This window comes from Gymnogyps californianus, chromosome 19 (assembly GCF_018139145.2).
Source record: "Gymnogyps californianus isolate 813 chromosome 19, ASM1813914v2, whole genome shotgun sequence".
NCBI classification, from domain to species: Eukaryota; Metazoa; Chordata; class Aves; order Accipitriformes; family Cathartidae; genus Gymnogyps; species Gymnogyps californianus.
In genome coordinates, this window is record NC_059489.1 from 2,889,725 (window position 1) to 2,910,293 (window position 20,569).

Sequence of the window (20,569 nt, forward strand, 5' to 3'; positions counted from 1 at the left end):
TACAGCCCGGCAGCAAGAGCAACGAACCAAGAAACCAGAATACGGTGAGATGCTGAGGGATGCGTGTGGGATGGAGACGAGCTCCAGCGGGATTCCCCCCCTGTTCCCATGGGACTCCAAGCCACGGCTGAGCCGGGAAGCGGCGCTGGGCTGGTGGCCGTGCCAGCAAAGCCCAGGTAGCACTGGCATTATGGGAGCATCGCTGAGATGTTCTAAATAATAATGAGATGAGGGATTTTGCATTCCAGCGTGTTAGGAGCTGGCAGTCACTAATGCTTTGGGAAGGACCGTAGTGCTTCAATTTATTACAGATTAATAGGATTGATTTATTATTTTTTGTTTCTTTTTAATTAGTCTCATTAAAAGCAAAACGATCTTCCTGTGGAGCATGCAAATAACACAAAGACACAGGCCCAGCTGATGTTTTGTTCCTGATGCATTTGTTCAGAATTAGCGTTGCAAACCAGGAAAGATTTAATAATGGTTTCTGGGAGAGATTAGCAACGGGGAAACAGCTCAGGGAGGATTAAGAGCAAAGCAAGTATTGGCCAGTTTTTTGATGGAGTGTTTGTCAAAAGTTGCTCTCTAAGTTTAAAGTGAGTCAATGAGTGCCCTTCAGAGGGCTGACAGCCACGGAGCTGTGTTTGCTCGTGGTGATTCATTTGGGTTTGTTGAATTCCAGAGTTTGTTAACTTCAGCTGGTTAATCTCATCTTTTTTTAAATTAAAAAAAAAAAAAAGAAGAAGAATCCTATTGTTAGTCCCAGGCCTTTGCTTATTATCGGGCTTATGATGATGCTGGCTTGGGGAAGCTGCCAAGCTGCCTGGCCCATGGAAGGGCTGAAGACCGTGGCGTCCCCGCGCAGAGCGTGCTGCTGCAGCACAACACCCCTTTGCTCTCTCCTAAGCAATGTGGCCAGACAGCTGGTGATCATTTTTCCCCTCTTTACATCATATTTTATGTCCTGAAAGCTTCTTCTCTCCTTCGGTATCAGGAGGATCAGCTCTAAGGCCGGTGGGAGTCCTTCCCGTCCTGCAGAGCCTAACACGACACCTCTGAGCAGAGCCCCTGCCCGCCCAGCATCCCCCAAGCCTTTCCAATACAGGCAGGACCCTAAAATTTTCCCTCTTGATACCTCATGTCTGGTTTAAAGCATAAAGGAATCCGAATGTAACCATGACACCAATTTCGTCCCCAAAGGGCACAGAAGTGCGGGCACAGCCGGTGTCCCCGAGCAGAAGCAGAGCAGTGTGGGGAGCTCATCATTTGCTCCCACCGGTCCTCACCGGCCCGTAGAAGGACGAGCTGCAGTTTGGGCTTAGGATTTTTCCGACACACTGTGGAAAATACATAAAACGTGGTATTATAGAAAAAAAGCCTTCGAGCAAGCCCCCCAAACCTTAAACTCAAACTCTCCAAATATCAAAAGATGGAGTAATTTTGAGAGCATGAACTAGCCCCCGTCTTCCAAAGGTCAAGAGACCGAGGGGACAGATGTGCTCCAAGTCCCTCCAGCCACAACCCAGGCCAGCCCAGGGGACCATCTCCTTGCCCCTCCTCGGCAAAAGGAGCATCCTAGGCTCCGGGACAGATGCTCAGCCAACAGCTCCACTGATGCCTGTTTGCACGGCCCCAAAACCCCGATCCCAGCGCACTTCCCAGAGCCTGCCTTTGCAGTGCTGCATGCAAAAATGAACTCTGCTCCAGCCAGCTGAAAACATAATTGACTTTTCCCTCTTTCTGCAGTTTATTTTTTGTTCTCCCTTCAGCAGAGTGCCGGAGCCAGGCTAGTCTAGTCACGCTCCCTTTGTTTACAGCCAGTTTCTCCTCCATTTCCCTCCCTTGGCCTGGTGCTCCTCAATCTGTTCCTTGCTGGGCTCTCCACGCCGCTCGCAGCAGGGTGCTCCTTCCATGATGAGCTCAATGGGTCCCAGCCCAAGCACATCCCCACTGCCAAGCCTCTCCGAGCGAACTGCAGGGAGGAGTTTCCTCCACTATTTTTTTTAGTGATTAAAAAAATAAAAGCAGAGTCTGAACCATGTGCCGAAGAGCACCGCAGAAGGGTTGCAAGCCCAGCTCCGGGGCCAGAGCCCACCAGGGCTCTGCCCGCAGACACCCAGAGGTCTTTAGGCACCTCATCCCCACTCCCCGACCCAAACACCGCCCTGCGTCCCCTGCAGCAGCGACACTCGCCAGCTTCCAGCTCCTGCCAAAGGTCTTGGCCGGGTGAACTTTCTGCCTTCGGGAGAGGGGGCAAAGCTCCCCGAAGGAGCCGAGGGGTGAGGGCAGGCGGGGCGGGGGGAGGGAGCCTGCAGCCTGCCCGGGGCGAGGCGGAGGGAAGCCGGGCGACTCCAGGTCGCAGCGGAGAGGGCTGCCGGCAGAGCCCCGGGGGCGGCTCGGCTCGGACCCCGCGCCACCTCCGGGGCAGCCTCCGCCCGGACCCGGACCCGGACCCCTCTCCGGAACCCCCGCGTTCCCATCACCCCGTCCCCCCAATCCCCGATCCCCCGCCCCGGCCGGTCCCCGATCCCCCGCCCCGGGCCCCGAGCGCCCTGCCCGGTCCCCGCCCCGAGGTGCCCGCACCCCCCGGGCTCCGCCGCTCGAGCTCCCCCGTGCGCCCTGCCCCGGGAGGCGGCGGCGGCGGCGGCGGCGGCGGTTCCCCGCGCCCGGAGCTGTCCCTGCCCGCGGCTCCCGGTTCCTCAGCTCCGGCCATGCCGGGGCCGCGCCGGGACCGGCCGGCCGTCCTGCTGCTGCTCGGGGCGCTGCTGGCGGCCGATCTCTACTTCCACCTCTGGCCGCGGGCTCGGCGGGAGCTGGCGGCCATCGCCCCGGGCTGTCCCTGCCGCCGCCGCCTCCTCCCCGCTCCCGCCGCCCCGCCGCCCCGCTCCCGCGCCGCCTCCGCGCTGCGGCGCCTCTTCGCCCACCCGCTCTACCGCGCCGCCGCCCCGCGGGGCCCCGCCGAGCCGCTGCTGGGCGCCCGCGAAGCCCTGCGCTACTACCGGCGGAAGGCGGCTCGCTGGAACAGGTGCGTCCTGCCGCCACGGCACCCCCGCCGCACCCGCCCCGGGCACCCCTTGCGCGGGCATCCCTTGCATGGGCATCTCCTGGGCACCCCTTTCCCGGGCAACCCCTGCACGAGCACCCCAAGAGCAGGTACCCCACCGGGCACCCCCTCTCCGGGCACCCCCTGCGCAGGTACCCCCTGCACGAGCATCTCCTGGGCACCCCTTTCCCGGGCAACCCCTGCACGAGCACCCCAAGAGCAGGTACCCCACTGGGCACCCACTCTCCGGGCACCCCCTGCGCAGGTCCCTGGGCACCCCCTTCCCGGGCAACCCCTGCACGAGCACCCCAAGAGCAGGTACCCCACCGGGCACCCCCTCTCCGGGCACCCCCTGTGCAGGTACCCCCTGCACGGGCATCTCCTGGGCACCCCTTTCCCGGGCAACTCCTGCGTGGGCACCCCCCCGGGCACCCTCTCTCCAGACACCCCTTCTGGGTACCCCCTGCACAGGTACCCCACAGGCACCCTCTTTCTGGGCAGCTCTCCCGGGCACCCCTGCTTAAGCACCCCCTGCCTGGGCATGCACCCCCTGGGTGCCCCCCGGCATCCCCAGCCCGGCTTGTGCCCTGCTTCCTGGCTCTCTGCCCCACCGTCCTCCCCATCACCCCCCTCCCCGACAACCAGCACCCCATGGACAGGCAGGGCTGAGCAGAGGGGGCTCTGCTGGGAGGGGGCTTCCTGGGGTGCCTCCCGCTCCCCTGTTAAAGCCCCAGGGGAGGGGAAGGGTGGCTGCTGGGGCACGGGGGGAGACCCTGCGAGCCATGTCCTCCCAGGGGTCAGCACCTCCTTTGCTTTGTGTCACCTTTTCGGCTTCGGGAAGAAAGGGGAGTCGGCCCCCAGGCGCTGAACCCCAAAGCCGGTTCCTTGCGTCCACCAGCCCTTAGGCTGGGTGACGACCGGAGCCCCCAGGCTCCAGCAGCCACAGTTCCCCAGGCCAGCGCCCTGCACGTCTCAGTGTCTGCCTCCACACGAATGCACGGGTTTCTCTGATCCACGAGAGTGGTGTCGGGGTGCTGGCTCCCTGTTCAGCCCCCCTCCTGTTCCCACTGCTGACTTCTCTGCAAGAAAAGGCGTGGAGGCTTTTACTTTTGGAGAGAAAGGGACTCCAGGCTCAGAGCCCTCTTCTTGCTGCCTCTCCCAGCCCCAGCAGCAGTTGCAGGAAAACTCCCCCACCTCTTGCTCCTGGGGTGGGACTGTCGCTAACCCCTGTGGCCCCTGCCCCAGAGGGGACAGTGACCCTCAGCACCAGCTCTGAGCATCAGCCGCCTGCGCGTGAGCCGACTGCCGAGGCTTCACAGCCCGGGGTCCCTGAAGCCCCTCTCTAACCCTTCTTCCAGGAGAGTTGCGTCCAAGCTGGAAACAGCCAGTGCTCCCTGGCGTCCCCGCTCCCCCCTGCACCCCAGCTTCTTCCCTCGCGCACAAACTCAGATCCAACAGGGACGGCCACGGTGATGCGGTGCGGGAGCGGGTCACCGTGGTGCCTCCGTGCAGAGGCTCCCAGCGTGCCGAGCTCACAGCATCGCCTCGCTGCCCCCTTCATGGGACGGGGACGGTGCCCATCTGCAAGGGCACGGCAGCATTTCCTGGGGACCACCTCCGAGGTCCCTGTCCTGGCACTTCCCCGCTGCCCAGGTTTGGTTTCCAGCGTCAGACCCGGCCCCTGCTCCTCCTGCCACCCACGTGCTGTTTGCTGAACTGTGCAGGCAAGATTTCCAAGCTCCCACTTTCTCCGCTTCGATGCATATTCCTCTTATTTCTGTGGGACTCGCCCAGTCCCGGTTCCAGGCGTGATTCGCAGGAGGAGACGATGGGGAGTGATGATGGAAGGAACCGAAGAGTGACCTCCGTGGCCTGAGCAGCGCCCAGGGCCTGGAGCCACTCTGCGTGCTCAGCTGGGGGTCACCCCTGCGAAGCTCACCCCTTGTCCAAGTCGGTCTGGAGCAGGTCGAATCCGTCTTCACATCGTTTGAAGTCCATGGGCGGTGGGTTTGGGAATCCTCGGGACATGGGACATGGCCAGGCTGTGCCACGGACCACCCTCGGGTGCATCTTCTCAGAGCTGAGCAATGCCTTCTGAAGACATCAGGATTTGGGTAGCAAGATGGGTATTTCCCAAGCAGAAGCCCGGTGGGAATGGGGGATTTGAACCGAAGCAGCTCACGGCACATCCTTGATGGCTCCTTAAGCACCACCAGAAGCGCTGAGCACCCAGTGCCGAGCGCTTGGCATTACGCCCGTGCCGTCCTCACCTGTGCGACAGCCCCGGCTATTTGGTAAGAAGTCTGCATTCCCCGACATTTTTTTACTGCTTTGTTTAAACGTGCTATTTGCAACGAAGCCGTGGCTGCACGTTGCCTTTTGTGCTGAGGTTTGGTTATGACGTGGCCAGGAGGAAAGCTGTGATGCCATTTGCCCTTGATTGACTTCGCTTTGCACCTCCGGGAAGGAGAAGGGAGGCAGAGTATTGATTATTCCTCAGTCACTTTGAAATAAAATATATGATGCTCATAAGCGGGTAAAACCTTCAGAGAGCGTGCACAGGCCAAGGTGACACACAACCTCTCCTGCCGTTGGCGCTGCAAATTGAATATATAATAAGACGGCACTTGCCAGCGCTGATGTGTTTCGTAAGACCGTTAATTTGCTGTGGGCATGGAGGAATTTCTGCCTCACCAGAAGCACTGCAGAGTCCATGTCCTCTCCGACGTGGTCTGTGAAAGAGCCGTCCCTGTAACTGCTGAGAGCGAAGGGCAGTGTCCTTTGTACGACGCAGCAACCCACGGCTTTCTCTCCCAATCCATAGGTTTAGCGAAGCTGCTGCTGTTGTTGAGGACTGAAGATAGTGCTGCAGGAGCAAGGTCCACACCAGCTCTCACCGAGCTGTGACCACATCCACTACCAGGCAGAAGAGGGTCAGAGCTGAGTATCTATCCATGGGCCATCCTCTCCTCGGCTCGACTGGGTGACGGCACGGTTCTGCATCACGCGTAGGTCTGACTGTTGGCAAAGCAGCTTTCAGAGTGGCAGGATTGCTCCTCCTGAGTGGAACAAGCTGTAGCTTAACCCTGTGCCTGCAGCACGGCGTGCCTGTCTTCATTTCTGCGGCCAGATGGACATCAGCTGGACTGGGACATTCTGCCAGCTCATGGAGTGGCCCCAGGATACAGCCCGACTCGGATACCCACGGCCAGGCAAGCACAGCGGCACGTGTCCTACCTCCACGGTGCTCACTGCGTGCTGGCTGCTGCCCATCACCGTGCTTTTCCCCGGCACTTCAATTAGGACCGGGAGTTTGATTGCAGGATGCAGAACCAGCTGGAGAGACTGACGGGGATGCAGGAAGGAAACAGCAAAAAAACCATCCACACCTCTTCAAAACAAAACAAAAAAAAACCCTTAAAAACTCCAGAGTTTATTTTTATCCTTGAAGGAGCAGCTTCAAAACTCCAAACTCCGTAACCAGCTCGGTGCTGGGGGAGGCACGGGGCGAGCGGACACCGGTGGCCTGAGCCCAGCATCACCCCACACCGTGCCCCTCGCAGCCCAGCAGCGAGCTGGCTGAGCAGAGAGCTAGGGCAACCCCGGGGCTATTTATAGCAAGGTAGAAACGAACCCGGTTTTTATATCATTATGTCTTTTGCAGAGATCTGTTCTTACAGGGAAATATTTCAGGAATCCTGAAGGAAATGGGGAGGCAGAGGGAGCTGTATTTTGGGTTTAAAGGCTGGAAAGGGGCTCGCTGGCTCTGCAGCAGCTCACCCGGGGCAGGGACCGTGCGGGCGCTGGGCTGGGAAGCAGCCGCCGGCCGGGAACTGCCTTCCCTTGCATAACCGCTGCATTTTTTTCCCCATCAGTAATCTATTGCTCACTGCCACCCCAGGGGGGAACAGCCTGTGTGTATGGGAGGCAGGAGAGCAAATATGGTAAAATATTTGGTCAGCTTCCCCAGGGAAAAATCCTGAGTCATTCTTCTAAATTACACTGGGGTCTTTATTGTCCCTGGCCGCGGCAGGGAGTTAAGGTTGTGCCTCAAAGACTTGCCCACGCAAGACCTGGTGCACGGCAGCACACTGGAAGGTCGAGGCACGTCCGCTGGAGCCGACAGCATCCCGGGGCCACATCCTTGTGCGCAGCCTGCCAGCCAAACCTGCTGACGAGTCTTAGCATGCTCCCATGTCTGCCTCCTCCCGTCTCGGGGGAGCTTCTGCCTCCTTTGCAGATAGCCCGAGCAAAGAGCCGGACCGGGAGAGAAACACTCCGACACCCTTCTTCCTGACCATGCATGCGTGGACTTCGCACTGTAGCTGACCCAATCCAACCGAAAGGCAAACAAACTGGGAAAGGGAACGGGCTGCTCTGACCTGCAGATACGCCACGTCTCTCCATTTCCTATATTTCTCCCAGGACGCTACTCAAACGTGTCCCTCACCACCAGGAGGGTTCATCCCTTGCTCATGGTTAGACCGGACTAACCACACTGTTTAGCCTGCTTGGATGGAGAAGGATGATGGAAAAAAACCCAACCCAATGCTTTCCTGGTGATCTGAGCAGGGAAGCAAAATCTCAGCAACGCCCACGAGCCCTTTCCAGCCGCCAGCACCAACTCCTTGGCCGATAAACGCCCCGGTGCATGATCAACACCCGCTTGCTGCAGCCACCACTGCAAGGCACGCAGCGCGGCAAACCCTGGCAGAGCCACGCCGCCACCCCGGAGGACACCCTGCCATGCCTGCAGGTGCCCACACACGCTCCGCTCTCCCACCACGCTTGAGAAGCCTCCCTCTCCTCCCTGCTTTTAGTTTTGTTCGCGCTGGGCAAAAACTAAAAAAATCCAGAAAAATTAGGAAAAACTAAAGGCAGGCCGGGAAAAGTCTCTGTTCATCTTTTGTGTTTCCCAGAGCGTGTTTTGCTAAGGGTCTGGACTGGGTCTTGCGAGGCGCGTGGCACCTCCCTCTCTCCAGCCACTCCATCCCAGCCTTGGTTAATGCCCCGCTCGTTATCAGCCCCCAGCTCCTGTTTTCTTTCACGATGTATCTTGGCACTTTCAGTGCAAACTGAACTTCATTTTCCTTTTATCGGGACCGGCTACTCAGTACACGGCTTGGCCGGCGTTAATGAGAAACTAACGCTCTGTCCTCCACCGGGCGGAATAAGTGACCTTTCGATTGCAGTTTAGCAAAGCGTGGGTCCCAGCCGTGGAGGTCTCAAGGTCAAGGAAAATTCTGATCAAGTGGGGAGACGTTTTGGGGTTATTATTGAACTTGGGAGGCCCCTTCGGCTCCGCCTGCCAAGAAAGAGCTGGGTTCAACCTTGATTTTAAGAGATGATGGGCAGGACACTGCCGGATGGCCTCATCACATCCCTGCTCGCCGGACTGAGGGCTGTGAATCTGGTCACGGAGGCAGTTTGTGGCTCTTAGTGATTTTTTTTTCCCTGCTTGGGACCTCCAGGCTCAGGAAAAAACTCTATCAGAGATGTAATGACCGTAAAGACAGTCCTCTGCAGAGGCTCGCTCGGACAAGACCCTGTTGTTCTCCTGGGCTCTCTGGACACCTCACTGAGCAGTCAAGACCCAAGTTATCTGCTGTCACATCATGTCCCCTCCCCAAGTCCAGCCTGGAGCCTGCAGTCCCTCCGGGAAGCACTTCATCCATCACATAGGCCAGCTCTTGCGTTGCTGGAGATGCAGTTTAGCTCCAGCCATGCCCTCCTGGTCCTGATGGGCAAGGAGAAGACAACAGAGTCCCTTGTATTCCTGCTTGAGGCTGCTTTCCCAGGGCTTTGCAGAGGCAAGAAGGCTACAAAATTTGTGAGACCTTTAACCATCTGTCATCGCTCCCTGCCTCAGTTTCCCCTCGGGTAGCACCCAGCATCCTTATCCATCCCCACGCCCCCCAGCTCTGCTCCCCAGCACCCTCCCCACTCCCCAACAGCCTCTGGGCTCGGAGCAGTAAGGGTTTCTATCCCATGGCTCATCCTCATCACCCCATAACCGCTCTCTTCCAGGAGACACAAGCTTTACAGGGAGGAGCTCAACCTAACCTCCCCGGCGGCACCGCTGCCGCTCCGGCCGGAGGCCAGCTGGCTCCAGTTCCACCTGGGCATCAGCCGGGATGGGCTCTACCCACGCTCCAGCCCCACCGTCAACAGGCTCCTCCGGGACATGCAGGACTTCACCACTATCAGTGCCGGTAAGCACCCTCCTGCCACGGGGACGGAGGGCCGTTGGGAGCTGCACGGGGCTGGGGGGCTCTAGCCCCCCCCAGGTCACTTTTGCAAACAAGGCAGGGGCTGTCGCTCGCCGGAGGAAGCCCTGAGCCCCGTGCCGGCTTTCTGGCAGGTTTTGTGCTGTGCAGTTGCCGTGCCCTTGCCTTGAGACGGGAGGAAGACTTGGCTGTAGCCCTCGATGCAGCATTTTTTGGTGCCAGCCATGTCGGGGACCCATTGCACGGCAGTTTAATCCCGACAGGCTACCTCAGCCCCCCACCCCGATGGGACTGCACCCTTTGCTGTGCACCGATGGCACCGGGGCTGCCAGGCTGGGGCAGCATGGGCAGGCAGGGACGGGCAGGCAGGGCTCCCCTGCATGCCCTGTGCTGGGAGGGGGGTCGGCAGCAAGCGACGTAGCCCAGCAGGGTCTCACCGCTCCTCCTGCCCTTACAGACTACAGCCAGGACGAGAAAGCGCTGCTGGGAGCCTGCGACTGCAGCCAGAGTGAGTGCGACGCTTCAGGTCCCTGCTCTCCCCTCGCACGCCATCGCTTCAGCTGACCCCATCCCCAACTCCTCCATCCTAAACTCAGCAAGGGAAACGTAAAGCCAGGCAATGCCAGGCCCTTCTCCCTCCAATTAAACCCCACCGCCCCAGCAGAGGCTGGAATGTGGGTGCCAGGACACCAGTATGCCACTGGTTTCTACTGGGGGGAGGAAAAAGTCCCCAAGAGGACGTAACAAGTGGCTGTTGGGAGAAGTGCTGGAGGGAAATCTCCTCTGTGGCACAGGGGAGAGGGAGAGAGGAAAATAACTGCAGAAGCAGAGGGGGGAAGCTCGAAGGAGCGATGGGATGCGCTCACCGGGGTGGAAAGCCGAATCGCGCAGCGTGTAACCCGTGCTTCACCGCGCACGGGGAGGCTTCCAGGCGGCTAACGTCCCCTTTCCTCCCCAAGTCGTGAAGCCCAGCGGCGTGCACCTGAAGCTGGTCCTCAGGTTCCAGGATTTTGGGAAAGCCATGTTCAAGCCCATGAGGTAAGGCACGCCGGCAGAGCCCCCGCCCCCAACCCCCCCCCCCCCGCCCCACGTAGCCATGAACCAAGGAGCCCCGCGGCGAGGGGTGCGAGCATCCTTGGCAAGGACAGCCACACCGCAGCCGCGTCTCTCCTCTCCTGCGCTCAGCCACCTTGGCAGCTGAAAAGGTTGAATTATCATTGGCTGCTCGCACCATCCCAGAGACACACGCGGATAAACACCGGCGTTCCCACGCTGCTTACTGATGTTGGAAATTTCTCGGTTCCTAGATGCCAGATGGTGAAGGAGCTTGGGACACTTGTTCTCCCAAGAGCTTTGCCGTTAGGGACTGCCCATTTCTTCCTCTTCCCCAGCTGGCTTTGTGTTTTACCTTGTTTCTCCTTGGATTCCCCAGAGTATTTCCAAGAAATAGCCATCAGTCCCGGTCACCTCAAACAGGAGTTTTAAATTGCTTATGCACTTATTTGTAGCCCCTTGGGACTCTTCACATTTATTCCCCCTCACTTTACTTTCCGTGCACAGGCAGGGCAGCTGGCAGCATGCCGACTGTGATGGTTTGCTCATCCAGAAAGCAGCCAGCTCCTCTCCCGTTGGTTTCCATCCACCTCTGCCCGGTGTCCGGCAGGTCCTGGAGGAGAAGGAAAACATCCATGCACTCAGCTGAGCCAGGAGGGCTCAGCAATGCCTGTGGGCTTCCCTGTGATATACAGCTGCTTGGAGGCTGAGCATGCAAATTCACATGCTACACATATTGGGGCACTGTATGACAGCCAGAAAATGAAATTAAATGAGCTGGTGTTCCCATATCAGGGATACGAGAGCATCAAACCTGAGCTCTTCTCTGCCTCCCACGGGGACTTGAGAAGTGCAGCATGGCCGCTAGCATCCCCCGATGTTGTACCCACCTGAAACGCTGTCCTAAGTCAGTGGGTCTAAACGCTGGCACAAATAGTTTTAAAACCCACAGTCAGCCCTTCTGCCTCCCTCGCCCACCTGGCACCGAGACAGGGTGCAAGTGCTGCTCCCCGGCACAGCGGGCAATGGCCATGGCTCAGCACCGGGCGCTTTGGGTCCTGGCCTGGGCACCAGGCACTACAGCTCTACCCGGTGGCCCTGGCACCAGCGTGGCCACACACCGGCTGTCCCCGGGTGCACCGTCCTTGTGCCACCACTTTGCGTCCAGGCTGCCTGCCAGCTGCCCACACTGCTGCCTGCCTGCACTGCTGTGCTTGGTTAGCTTCACCCCCTTGCTCTCTCCCAGGCAGAAACGCGAGGAAGAGACTCCCGAGGACTTTTTCTACTTCATTGACTTCCAGCGGCACAACGCGGAGATCGCCGCCTTCCACTTGGACAGGTAGGGGCCTGCCACGGCGCCTGCCTCCTCCAGCTGCCAGCACCCAGTCGGTCCTCTGCCCAGAGAGAGCTTTGGCATGAGAAAAGCTATGCTGAGCCCCCCAGAGCTGCTCAGCCTTAGATAAGCAATTGCTTTGCAGCATCCTTCGGGGAGCTGATGCATTATTTGGGGATGGGGTGGCTCTGGCTCTCTTCTGAAGCCCAGGAGTCAGCTTTGCCTTGGCCGCTGCGTGAGAACAGGCTGGCAGACAAAGTCCAGGTTGCAAACGGGTCAGGTATTCGCCCGGCCGTCACACAGCCACATGCACGTGGTCCCTCCCATGCATCAAAGGGCAAAGATGAGCTCCGGGCGCAGCCTGGATCCCCTCCCGGTGAGGGAGTCACACACACAATCAGCAATCAAGGCATGTTTTGGATTGAGATAAACTGCAGCGATGCAGTTTCAAGCTCTCAGCTAATGAGCAATTAACCTGGCACCTCTTCCCAGCAGGCTTTGTATTTAATAAAATCAAAAATACCCTCACTAGAAGAGGAGGGCAGCAGCCTTCTTCCCCTTGATGGGATGAGTACTGAGCATCAAGGGAAACTGATCCCTGATGATGATGGTGGATGCGGATCTCCAGTTCCCACAGCCAACTTACATGATAAGCAGGACTAGACTGTAAGTCCTGCAGCTCAGCCTCTGAGCAAGGGAATGAAGAGAGCTGAATTCCCTTTCCAGCTCTGCCCGTACATCACCGCAGCGACTCTGCTTGACTCAGCTACCATCAGCTTGCCTCTCTGCATCCCAGCTCCACCGCCAGAAAAACGAGGCCGGACCGCTTTTCTGAAGTGCTTTGTGGTTTTTAGAGCTGAAAGATGCTAGATGAAAGCAAATGATTTTTTTTTTTTCTTTAAACATTGCTCAATAAGTAACAGGCTAAATCCTGTTTTGTGCCCGATTCTCAGAAGCAGAGGGCACTACCCAAGGAGCAAAGCACAGCATTAGCTGGTTCACCCCGTGTTACTGACCCAGCAATCAACAGCAGCTTTCCACTCACTGACATGAATGTCTTTCTGCCCCAGGCCCTGATTTTTCTTAAGAATATTTGAGATGAATCAGCTGGGCATGAGTGCCTCTGAGCCGGGTGATGCCTCCTCGCCTCCCGCCGTCTCAGCCGCGTTGTACCAGGTTCAACACATCTTTGCTCCGTGTCAAACCCAACATCGTAGAAGGGCCCGAAGGGCTGTTCTGGCTCCCGAAGGACCCAGCTTGAGTGCGAGGGCATGGGAGAAACTGGTTAGGGAAAAAGACATGAATCCTGGAGAACATCCAGATTGTTCCAGGCAGCAGCTATTAAAATACCAAAACCCGAACTCAGTTGCATTTTGGTCCAGAGGGTAAAATGATCCTGGCTATTTGCTGGAAAGAAGCTGGGAGAAAAGAAATCCATATGCATGCAGTCATCAAAAGGCCCCTGCTTTACCAACGGAAGGGACGAGGGCAGCATCTGCCGTCCCACGTTGCCATCCTGCGCAGTAACCTCCCTTTGCACCGCAGGCTCTGAGCGGCTGTCCCTTTTGTGCAGGATCCTGGATTTCCGGAGGGTGCCGCCCACAGTTGGGAGGATGATCAACGTCACCAAGGAGATCCTGGAGGTCACCAAGAACGAGATCCTGCAGAGCGTCTTTTTTGTCTCGCCAGGTAGGCAAGCACTTGGCTGCCACAAGCTGGGACGAGACGCGTTGGTCCATGTGGGTTGAAGAGCACTGTCTGCATGCAAAAGGGGCCGGCAGGACTTGTGCTGTTGAGCAGAAATTAAATTCTTGGGTGAAACATGCACAAAGACATGGTTACAGTAGAGCTGTCCCTCAGCTTCCAGCTGGAATCATCTGCCAGATCTACTCGCCTGCCCAATTTTCCCCAGCCTTTCCCCTAGCATGGGCCCAGGTCCGTCCATCGACCAAATCCGGGTATTGTCCACAATTTGGCAGTTTCACATCCATGATGTGGTTACATATGCCACAATATATGCAGTCACCGTCACGCGATGGGGAAGAGGTCAGTCCAGGCTACCTTGCAGTCTCCTGCGGATCGTAGCTCCTTTCCCCCTTCTCCTCTCTCTTCTCCTCCCAGCCAGCAACGTGTGCTTCTTTGCCAAGTGCCCGTACATGTGCAAGACCGAGTACGCGGTGTGTGGGAACCCTCACCTCCTGGAAGGGTCCCTCTCCGCCTTCCTGCCGTCCCTCAACCTGGCACCACGGCTCTCCATCCCAAACCCATGGATCCGGTCCTACTCGTTTGATGGAAAAGAGGAGTAAGTGGGTAAATGATGCCGCTTCCCATATCTGCATTGCAGGGAGCATGCGGGAAGGAGAATGAGCAGGGTACAGACACACAGACATACGTACAGAAATTGTACATCCAGGCAGAGGAAGGCCAAGCTTCAGAGATTGCCCGTAATTAGTCTAGTAACTCTTAACGCCTGGGCATTGACTGGGTTTGACTTCCAGTCTCCTGCATGCACAAGGAGGGAGATTTAAGTCCTCCTCCTCTCCATCTCCGCATGGGAGACCGGCTTTGGGGTGCTGTTGGGACACGGCAGCAGCAACCACTGAGTGCGTCTCCCCCTTCTCCTCTATCTCCTGCAGGTGGGAAGTGAATCCGCTCTACTGCAACACAGTGAGGGAGATCTACCCCTACAGCAACGGCAACCGGCTGCTTAACATCGTTGACATGGCCATATTTGACTTCCTAATAGGTACGGTGAAGGGGGAAATAACGTTCCTTCCTTCCTTCAGCATCAGTCTGTCTGCCCTCCCATGCCACGGTGTTTCTCAAAGCCATCCCTTCTGCTCCAGAGAGAGTTTTGGGAGACTGCTGTCTCTCCACAGCCAGCCAGCACAACCCCTCCTGATGTGCAGGCAAGGGGGAGCCCCCAGGCCCACCCCAGCCCGCTCCCCGGGGGGTCCAGCAAGATGAAAGCAGCAGCTCTGAGCATCTTAGACACTTCCAGCAAGGCAACAAGTATTTCATGCAGATCTGAAAGAAAACATAGGATAGTTTAGAAAAGTACTTGGTCACATGCAAGGGAAACTCTGTTCCTCTGTCTGCCCTTTCCCAGGGAACATGGACCGTCACCACTATGAAATGTTCACCAAGTTTGGGGACGACGGCTTCCTCTTACATCTGGACAACGCCAGAGGGTGAGGCTGTGGGAGGACATCGGGGAGCGGGGGGAAAGGTGGTGGGCAGGCACTAAAGCTCTGCGCTCTCTGCTTGCCCCCCCCAGGTTCGGGCGGCATTCCCATGACGAAACTTCCATCCTGGCCCCGCTCTCCCAGTGTTGCATGTAAGTGCCAGCTTCATCTTCTTTCCCAGACACGTTGGTGTTCCCACAATAACGGGCTGGCAGCGCTTACTGCTGGAAGTCACCCAGGCCTGGCTCCATCCAGCAGCACAGGGAAGACCCCCCCCCGCTAATCCCAGCCAAGGGGGCAGGCCAGACGCTGCAGGATGGGAATCACAAGTTGTCCCTGAAACAGGGATTAAGCTTCTGTCTCAGTTAGAAGATTAAGCTCTGTTGCGCTGCAGCCTGCTACGGTGTCGTACAACTATCCTTCCTGGATACTCTCCCAATGAAGCTAAAAGGCCTTGCAAGCGTAAAAGCTGTCACTGATAGACCAGGAGACGCTGTCCATTGGATCAAACCCTTCCAGAAGTGTCTACTAGCATTTCCCAGCCCATCGATACGAGGTGCTATCAGCCCCATTCGTCTGACATGAAGCTCAGAAATCTCCATCCAAAAGCCTGGTAGAACTTCGATACAGTTAATCAGGTTTCTTCTTCCCATGGCATTAAGGAGAAGCTCACAAATTTTACTACTTGAATCCCATCTTCCCCCTTTATTAAATCACATAAATCGTCAGCTGAAAGTTAAATTTAAGAGACAGAAAAAGCTGCTCTTCCCTGTGGTTTCTCTTTAGCAGATGCCTAACCTATTTCCTCACTGTACCTGCTCCATCTCAGCCTCAGGGTGTTAACTGCACTCTCTCCCCATAAAATTAGGTTCAGTAATACAAGTGTAAGAACTGTTATTTGCACCCAGTGAATCTTTTCATTTATAATTGCAGGCTCGCAGTGAATCCTTCTCTTGAACTCCTATTTTGTACAGTTTAAATTAACTCTGCCTCTTACTTTGACCAGTATACAGTAATATCCACAGGTCAGATCCTTCCTGTTCTTCCAGATCCACCTCCCCAGAAGTTCTTCGTAATTTAGTTCTCCTTGTAAAAGGCAGTGGTAAGAAGACCTGCAAGTCCCATCTTGTAATAAGCCAACTAGGGCCGAGAACAGCGTAAAAGCAACTCACGCTGCCCGAGGGAGACGCACAAAACCTCATTTCCCACAACAGCCAATCCATTCGGAGTGGGGGAGCATCCAAAAACGCTTCGAAAGGAAGTAAAAAGGTTTATTTGGGTAAGCGCAGAGGCCACAGATTTCAGCCTGCCCTGACCAACTAGCTGGACTCAGCCCACCGAGTCACCTCCTTGTTCCTACACGAAGTTGAGCCGGGTACACCTAAGCAGGAACAAAGTCCTCCAGCTACTCCAGACAAGAGGGACCACCCAAACCACAGGGATGCTGAACAACAGGCTGCTTGCTTCCCTGTTGAACACGTTCATCTTGTTCCCAGCCGAGTTCTTCTCTAAGTTTGGCTTCCAGCAGATTTAAGTCTGGTATTTTTAGCTACCTTTCACAGCTCCCACACCAGTCCTTGTCCCACACACTGAAGTCTGCTGCTCTCCTCTCCCAGTGTCGCTCCGAGTACAGTAAACGGCACAAATACAGCCAGGCAGTAAGAGATGGTCCTTTTCCTGAAAGGGTCAAAACCCTCAACAAGGCACAGACAGGCCTGAAAACAGCCCCCAGATAACCTGGCACATGTATCTTCTTGGCTGATGAAGTCCCTAGAAGGCTCTGGGTCAAATCTTCAACAATTCAGTACAACAGCAGGGTTACAACTGCCCGGCGGGAGAGGAGCAGGGCCAGTGGCAGGATTTCCATCTCACACTCCCTTCCATGTTCTGCCTGTTTCTTATGTAACTTACAGCATTAAATAAGCCATTCCCCACGGGGTCAGACTATCCTGTTCTCCACCTCCAAGCCCCGGCGCTGTTCGGACCAGAGCAAACAGCTGATGTTTACCCACAGCAGCTCCTCAGAGTCACCCCTTGCCTAGAAGGAGAGTGCACACACGCTTGTTTGCTGCAGTTCACGTCTGCTCTGTACAAGGCTTTCTCTGGCAGCAGCAGCAGAACCTCACAGCCATGCTCCGGCAGCGATTTAAAGCCTCGCTGCCAGCCTTAGCACATGATCAATTGATTTTTTTTTTTTTGCAGGAGTATTAATACAAGCCTGGCAGTGGGCAGCCGGGACAACAGCCCCAGTTTAAGTCGCCTGCCCCCGTGCCAGCACTGTGCAGGAGGCAGCCGGTCGCAGGACCTTTCTCCCTCCCTCGTGCAATGCAACAGGCATCACTGACCAAAGACGTGCACCTCGCTTGGCTGCTCCAGAGCGCGACCAGCACCTGGTGCAATTCAGCCACTGCTCAGCCAGGCACAGCAGCAGCAGCAGCAAGCCTTTCCCCTGGCATCTGGACAGCATGTGTCCTGTTAGAGCTGCAGAGAGCCAGATCACTGTTCCTAATCGATGCCCCGGGTAAATAACAGGCATACAAAAGCAAATTCTGGAGCTGGTTAAAATGTTTCTTACTACACCTTTTTCCATCTGAAAATTCTGGCTCAGCTAAATAGGAATGGCTCCACGAACATGGACTACTTTGTTTCCAAAATTCAAAGGGCAATAATTAAAACCACTGATTAATTTCAGTATTAGAGCTGCTGAAGTCAAAACACTTTTGCTGAGGATTAAACAAATTATTTCAGAATACTTAGTTTCGTTCCCAGAAGTGTTCCAGGACTTCATCCCACTTTCTGTCAAAGGGAAATATTTAAATCTCAGTACCTCTTAAGGTGACAAGTCACAGTTAAATCAGTTCCAGCAAATATTGCCTCGTTCTGCTCAGAGTTTTGACAGAAGATTCTTTTCTCATTCATGCCTCTTCATTTTACCTCCCCCCTCTGCCCCCGCCCCACAAGTGTCATCCTTGGGAACATGGCACCACCCTGCAGTGATCTGGGGAACCGGGTCGTCTCTGACTCAGAGGAAAAACACTCATTACTGAGAACTTCTATCATGTTTTTCTCTCTGATGACAGATATCTGCAGTACAAATACTCTGCAGTCTGGAAAAACAAAGAAGAAGCAGAGGTTTCTGCAAAAATTTTCATTTCCTTCAGAAAGGGAAAGCTTTTGTTCCAAAGTTCTTTGTCAAGTATCGTCACCCATCTCTGCCCTTCCTCCTTCCCCTACTACCAAGGGGCTCAGACAGCTGGTTCTTGCTAGGGTGCCGCAAGAAGTTTGCATTAAGATGTCTGATCTCTTTTTTTCCAGAATAAAGAGGACAACGTTATTACGACTCCAGCTCTTGGCTGAGCCCGAATATCGGCTCAGCGACGTGATGAGGGAATCCCTCCTGCAGGACCGCCTGGCACCTGTCCTCACCGAACCCCATCTCTTGGCTTTAGACAGACGGTTACAGCTTATCCTGAAAGCTGTGAGGAAATGCATAGACACGTATGGAGAAGCCAAGGTGGTGGCCAACGACACCACGCAGCCCGAGGCTCCTGCATCTGACAGAGTGAAGCTGACCACTTAAACAGTCCTTTACTCATGCTCAGAGGTAGGGAAAACCCCTGCAAGGCAAGCAGCAAGTTTTAATAGCTGGTGCTTTCCATCTACAAACACTTGCGAAGACTGAGGGGAAACTTCAGAAGATCTTCAAGAATCACACTGGGTTTCTATGCTGGGTACTCAACCAAAGCTGCTGTGCTTGGCCAGTGTGTTGGTAAGTTGTGGTCTGACTGCAGCAGACCTTTACACCCTGAACACCAGCTCTCTGGTGGAAAAGCGGTGATCTCCTGTTCTGTAGCTGGTCATGCCCTTGGGAGGGCAGGGGAACACGGCCATTGGTTTGCTCAACCTGCACGGGATCTCGGCCTTGCTAGTGAAGGACACAAACTAGATCCAAGGATGAGGCTTGAATAAAGAGATGCCAAGAGCATTTTCCTCTTATTAAGTCTCTGTTCTGTAATCAAGACTGCGTATTTGAGAAAAGAGCAATCTTACTCCACAAGGGCAGTACCTGCCACTGAGACAAGATAACATGTTGATTCAGGATGGTCAGACTGAAGAGCATCTGCACAGTATTCACCGTCAAGCCTGTCCGTTGCCTCTTGGTCTCTTCAACAGTGATCAACCCACACCACTTCTATCTGTGCATGTCGCTCAAAAGCCCACTGCTTCACAGGGCAGTAAAACCACTTCTGCTTTTATCTGCCTCATGGGTGGAAGAGCCACTTTGGGTTATAGGAGAAAGGCAGGTATGTGTTGCCTTTGACCCCAAGGAGAAAAAACCAAACCAAAAAAAAGCAAAACACCAAACTGCTCAGAGGCATACAACCGTATTTACAATTCAAGAAGCCATCTGCTTCTGCTGAAAACATTTTGCCAAAGTGGGGGGGATCTATCTCAAGTCATCTTCTCATAGCTTTAAAATCACTTGTCAGAATTCCCTAGAAAATAGAAATGGTATCCTGCCCCCCCATCTCTGCACATTTTGAGCGGATGCAATAGGAACTGGAGACCAAAAAAGCAAGGGGAGGGCGTCATCGTAGATCTTTCAATTTGCAGTTTTCCCCTTGCCTCCCAATGACAAGGCTCAAGAATAACTTGATTACTGAAGCTCTCTTTAATAGCTTTTTCCTTTAACTGTTCAAGAACAATTGCACTGAGCTTTTTGGCAGCCTAGGGAAAGCAGCCGAGAACTTTGTTGATAATTTATCATCCATAAGGGAGGAAAAAAAAACCCACCACAACCAATCTACTAGAAGCTCATTCTAAACTAATCTTTAAGTTAAACAAAACCCATCTACAGCACAGCGGACCTTTCAGAGGAGAATGCTAAAACCCTAGCACAAACGTAGTCAGGCAGCAGTTGTTAACAGGTTCTCAGCAGGCCGCTGCACCTACCACTGGCTCATTTTCTCATGGGCTGGAATTTTGCCCAACCTAAAGGGAACTCTGTGACGCTGGTAGTAAGTGCCTGGATCATGCAAGGAAGCAACAAAGCTTGTTTGGCCACAGCTATCGCTTTTCACAGGGGACTGTGCTGACATTTAATTCACAATAATTCTACAATTGACTACCTGTCTCCACACTGTAAAACTACAGGAGAGACTGTAGTTGTAATTTGAATATGTCCCTACAGGTGCCTATGCTATTCATTTGTACGTTTGAGGAAGTCTGGAGTGCGTCTACTTAGTAAAGAGATTCCTCCAATATTGTGAAGCCACAAAGGTTACCAAAAACCCCACACAAATGCAACCAACCAAAAAAACCCCACACCCACACCACGCTCCTTTAGTCTCTCCCGACTTGCGATTCAGCCACGTCCTTCCATTTCCAGCTTTCGCAAAAGCAAGGTTTTAGACAGTCTCAATCAAACAAACAGAATTCTTGACGTTGGTGGGCTTACAGACCTTTTTACTCTTGTGGACAGAGAATAGATGAAAATAAAAGGATTTAACTCACTCTCGGCATGCACGGTGCGGCAGTTATTTCAGTGCAGGACGCTGTATTCCCAAAGTTGTACCTCCCTCTACTGGTGACTTTTTGTGCGCTTACCACACACAACAAGTCCAAAATTAATTTGGTTGGTGTCATCAAATGGTTACTGTTGGCTGCTTGAACAGGAAAAACATGACAACAGAAGATAAGTTTAAGAGTAAAGTTATAAGGTTGGAAG

General features: G+C 55.0%; 1 protein-coding gene across 1 annotated transcript; it reads left to right on the forward strand.

Moving 5' to 3' along the window:
• Window positions 1–2,711: 2,711 nt before the first annotated feature.
• Window positions 2,712–20,569, forward strand: FAM20A (FAM20A golgi associated secretory pathway pseudokinase). Its single transcript, XM_050908344.1, has 11 exons — window positions 2,712–3,025; window positions 9,071–9,255; window positions 9,728–9,778; window positions 10,230–10,308; window positions 11,570–11,662; window positions 13,230–13,345; window positions 13,778–13,958; window positions 14,293–14,402; window positions 14,766–14,847; window positions 14,934–14,993; window positions 18,157–20,569. Exons 1-11 carry the CDS (start codon window positions 2,712–2,714, stop codon window positions 18,419–18,421), a joined length of 1,536 nt encoding a protein of 511 aa, XP_050764301.1. The 3' UTR covers window positions 18,422–20,569.

What these genes read in the sequence shown, in the direction of transcription:
- FAM20A (XM_050908344.1), top strand. Translation starts at nt 2,712, where the DNA reads ATGCCGGGGCCGCGCCGGGACCGGCCGGCCGTCCTGCTGCTGCTCGGG. An exon ending in CGTCTTTTTTGTCTCGCCAG is followed by an intron (nt 13,346 to 13,777) that starts GTAGGCAAGCAC and finishes TTCTCCTCCCAG; the next exon opens with CCAGCAACGTGTGCTTCTTT. An exon ending in CATCTGGACAACGCCAGAGG is followed by an intron (nt 14,848 to 14,933) that starts GTGAGGCTGTGG and finishes TGCCCCCCCCAG; the next exon opens with GTTCGGGCGGCATTCCCATG.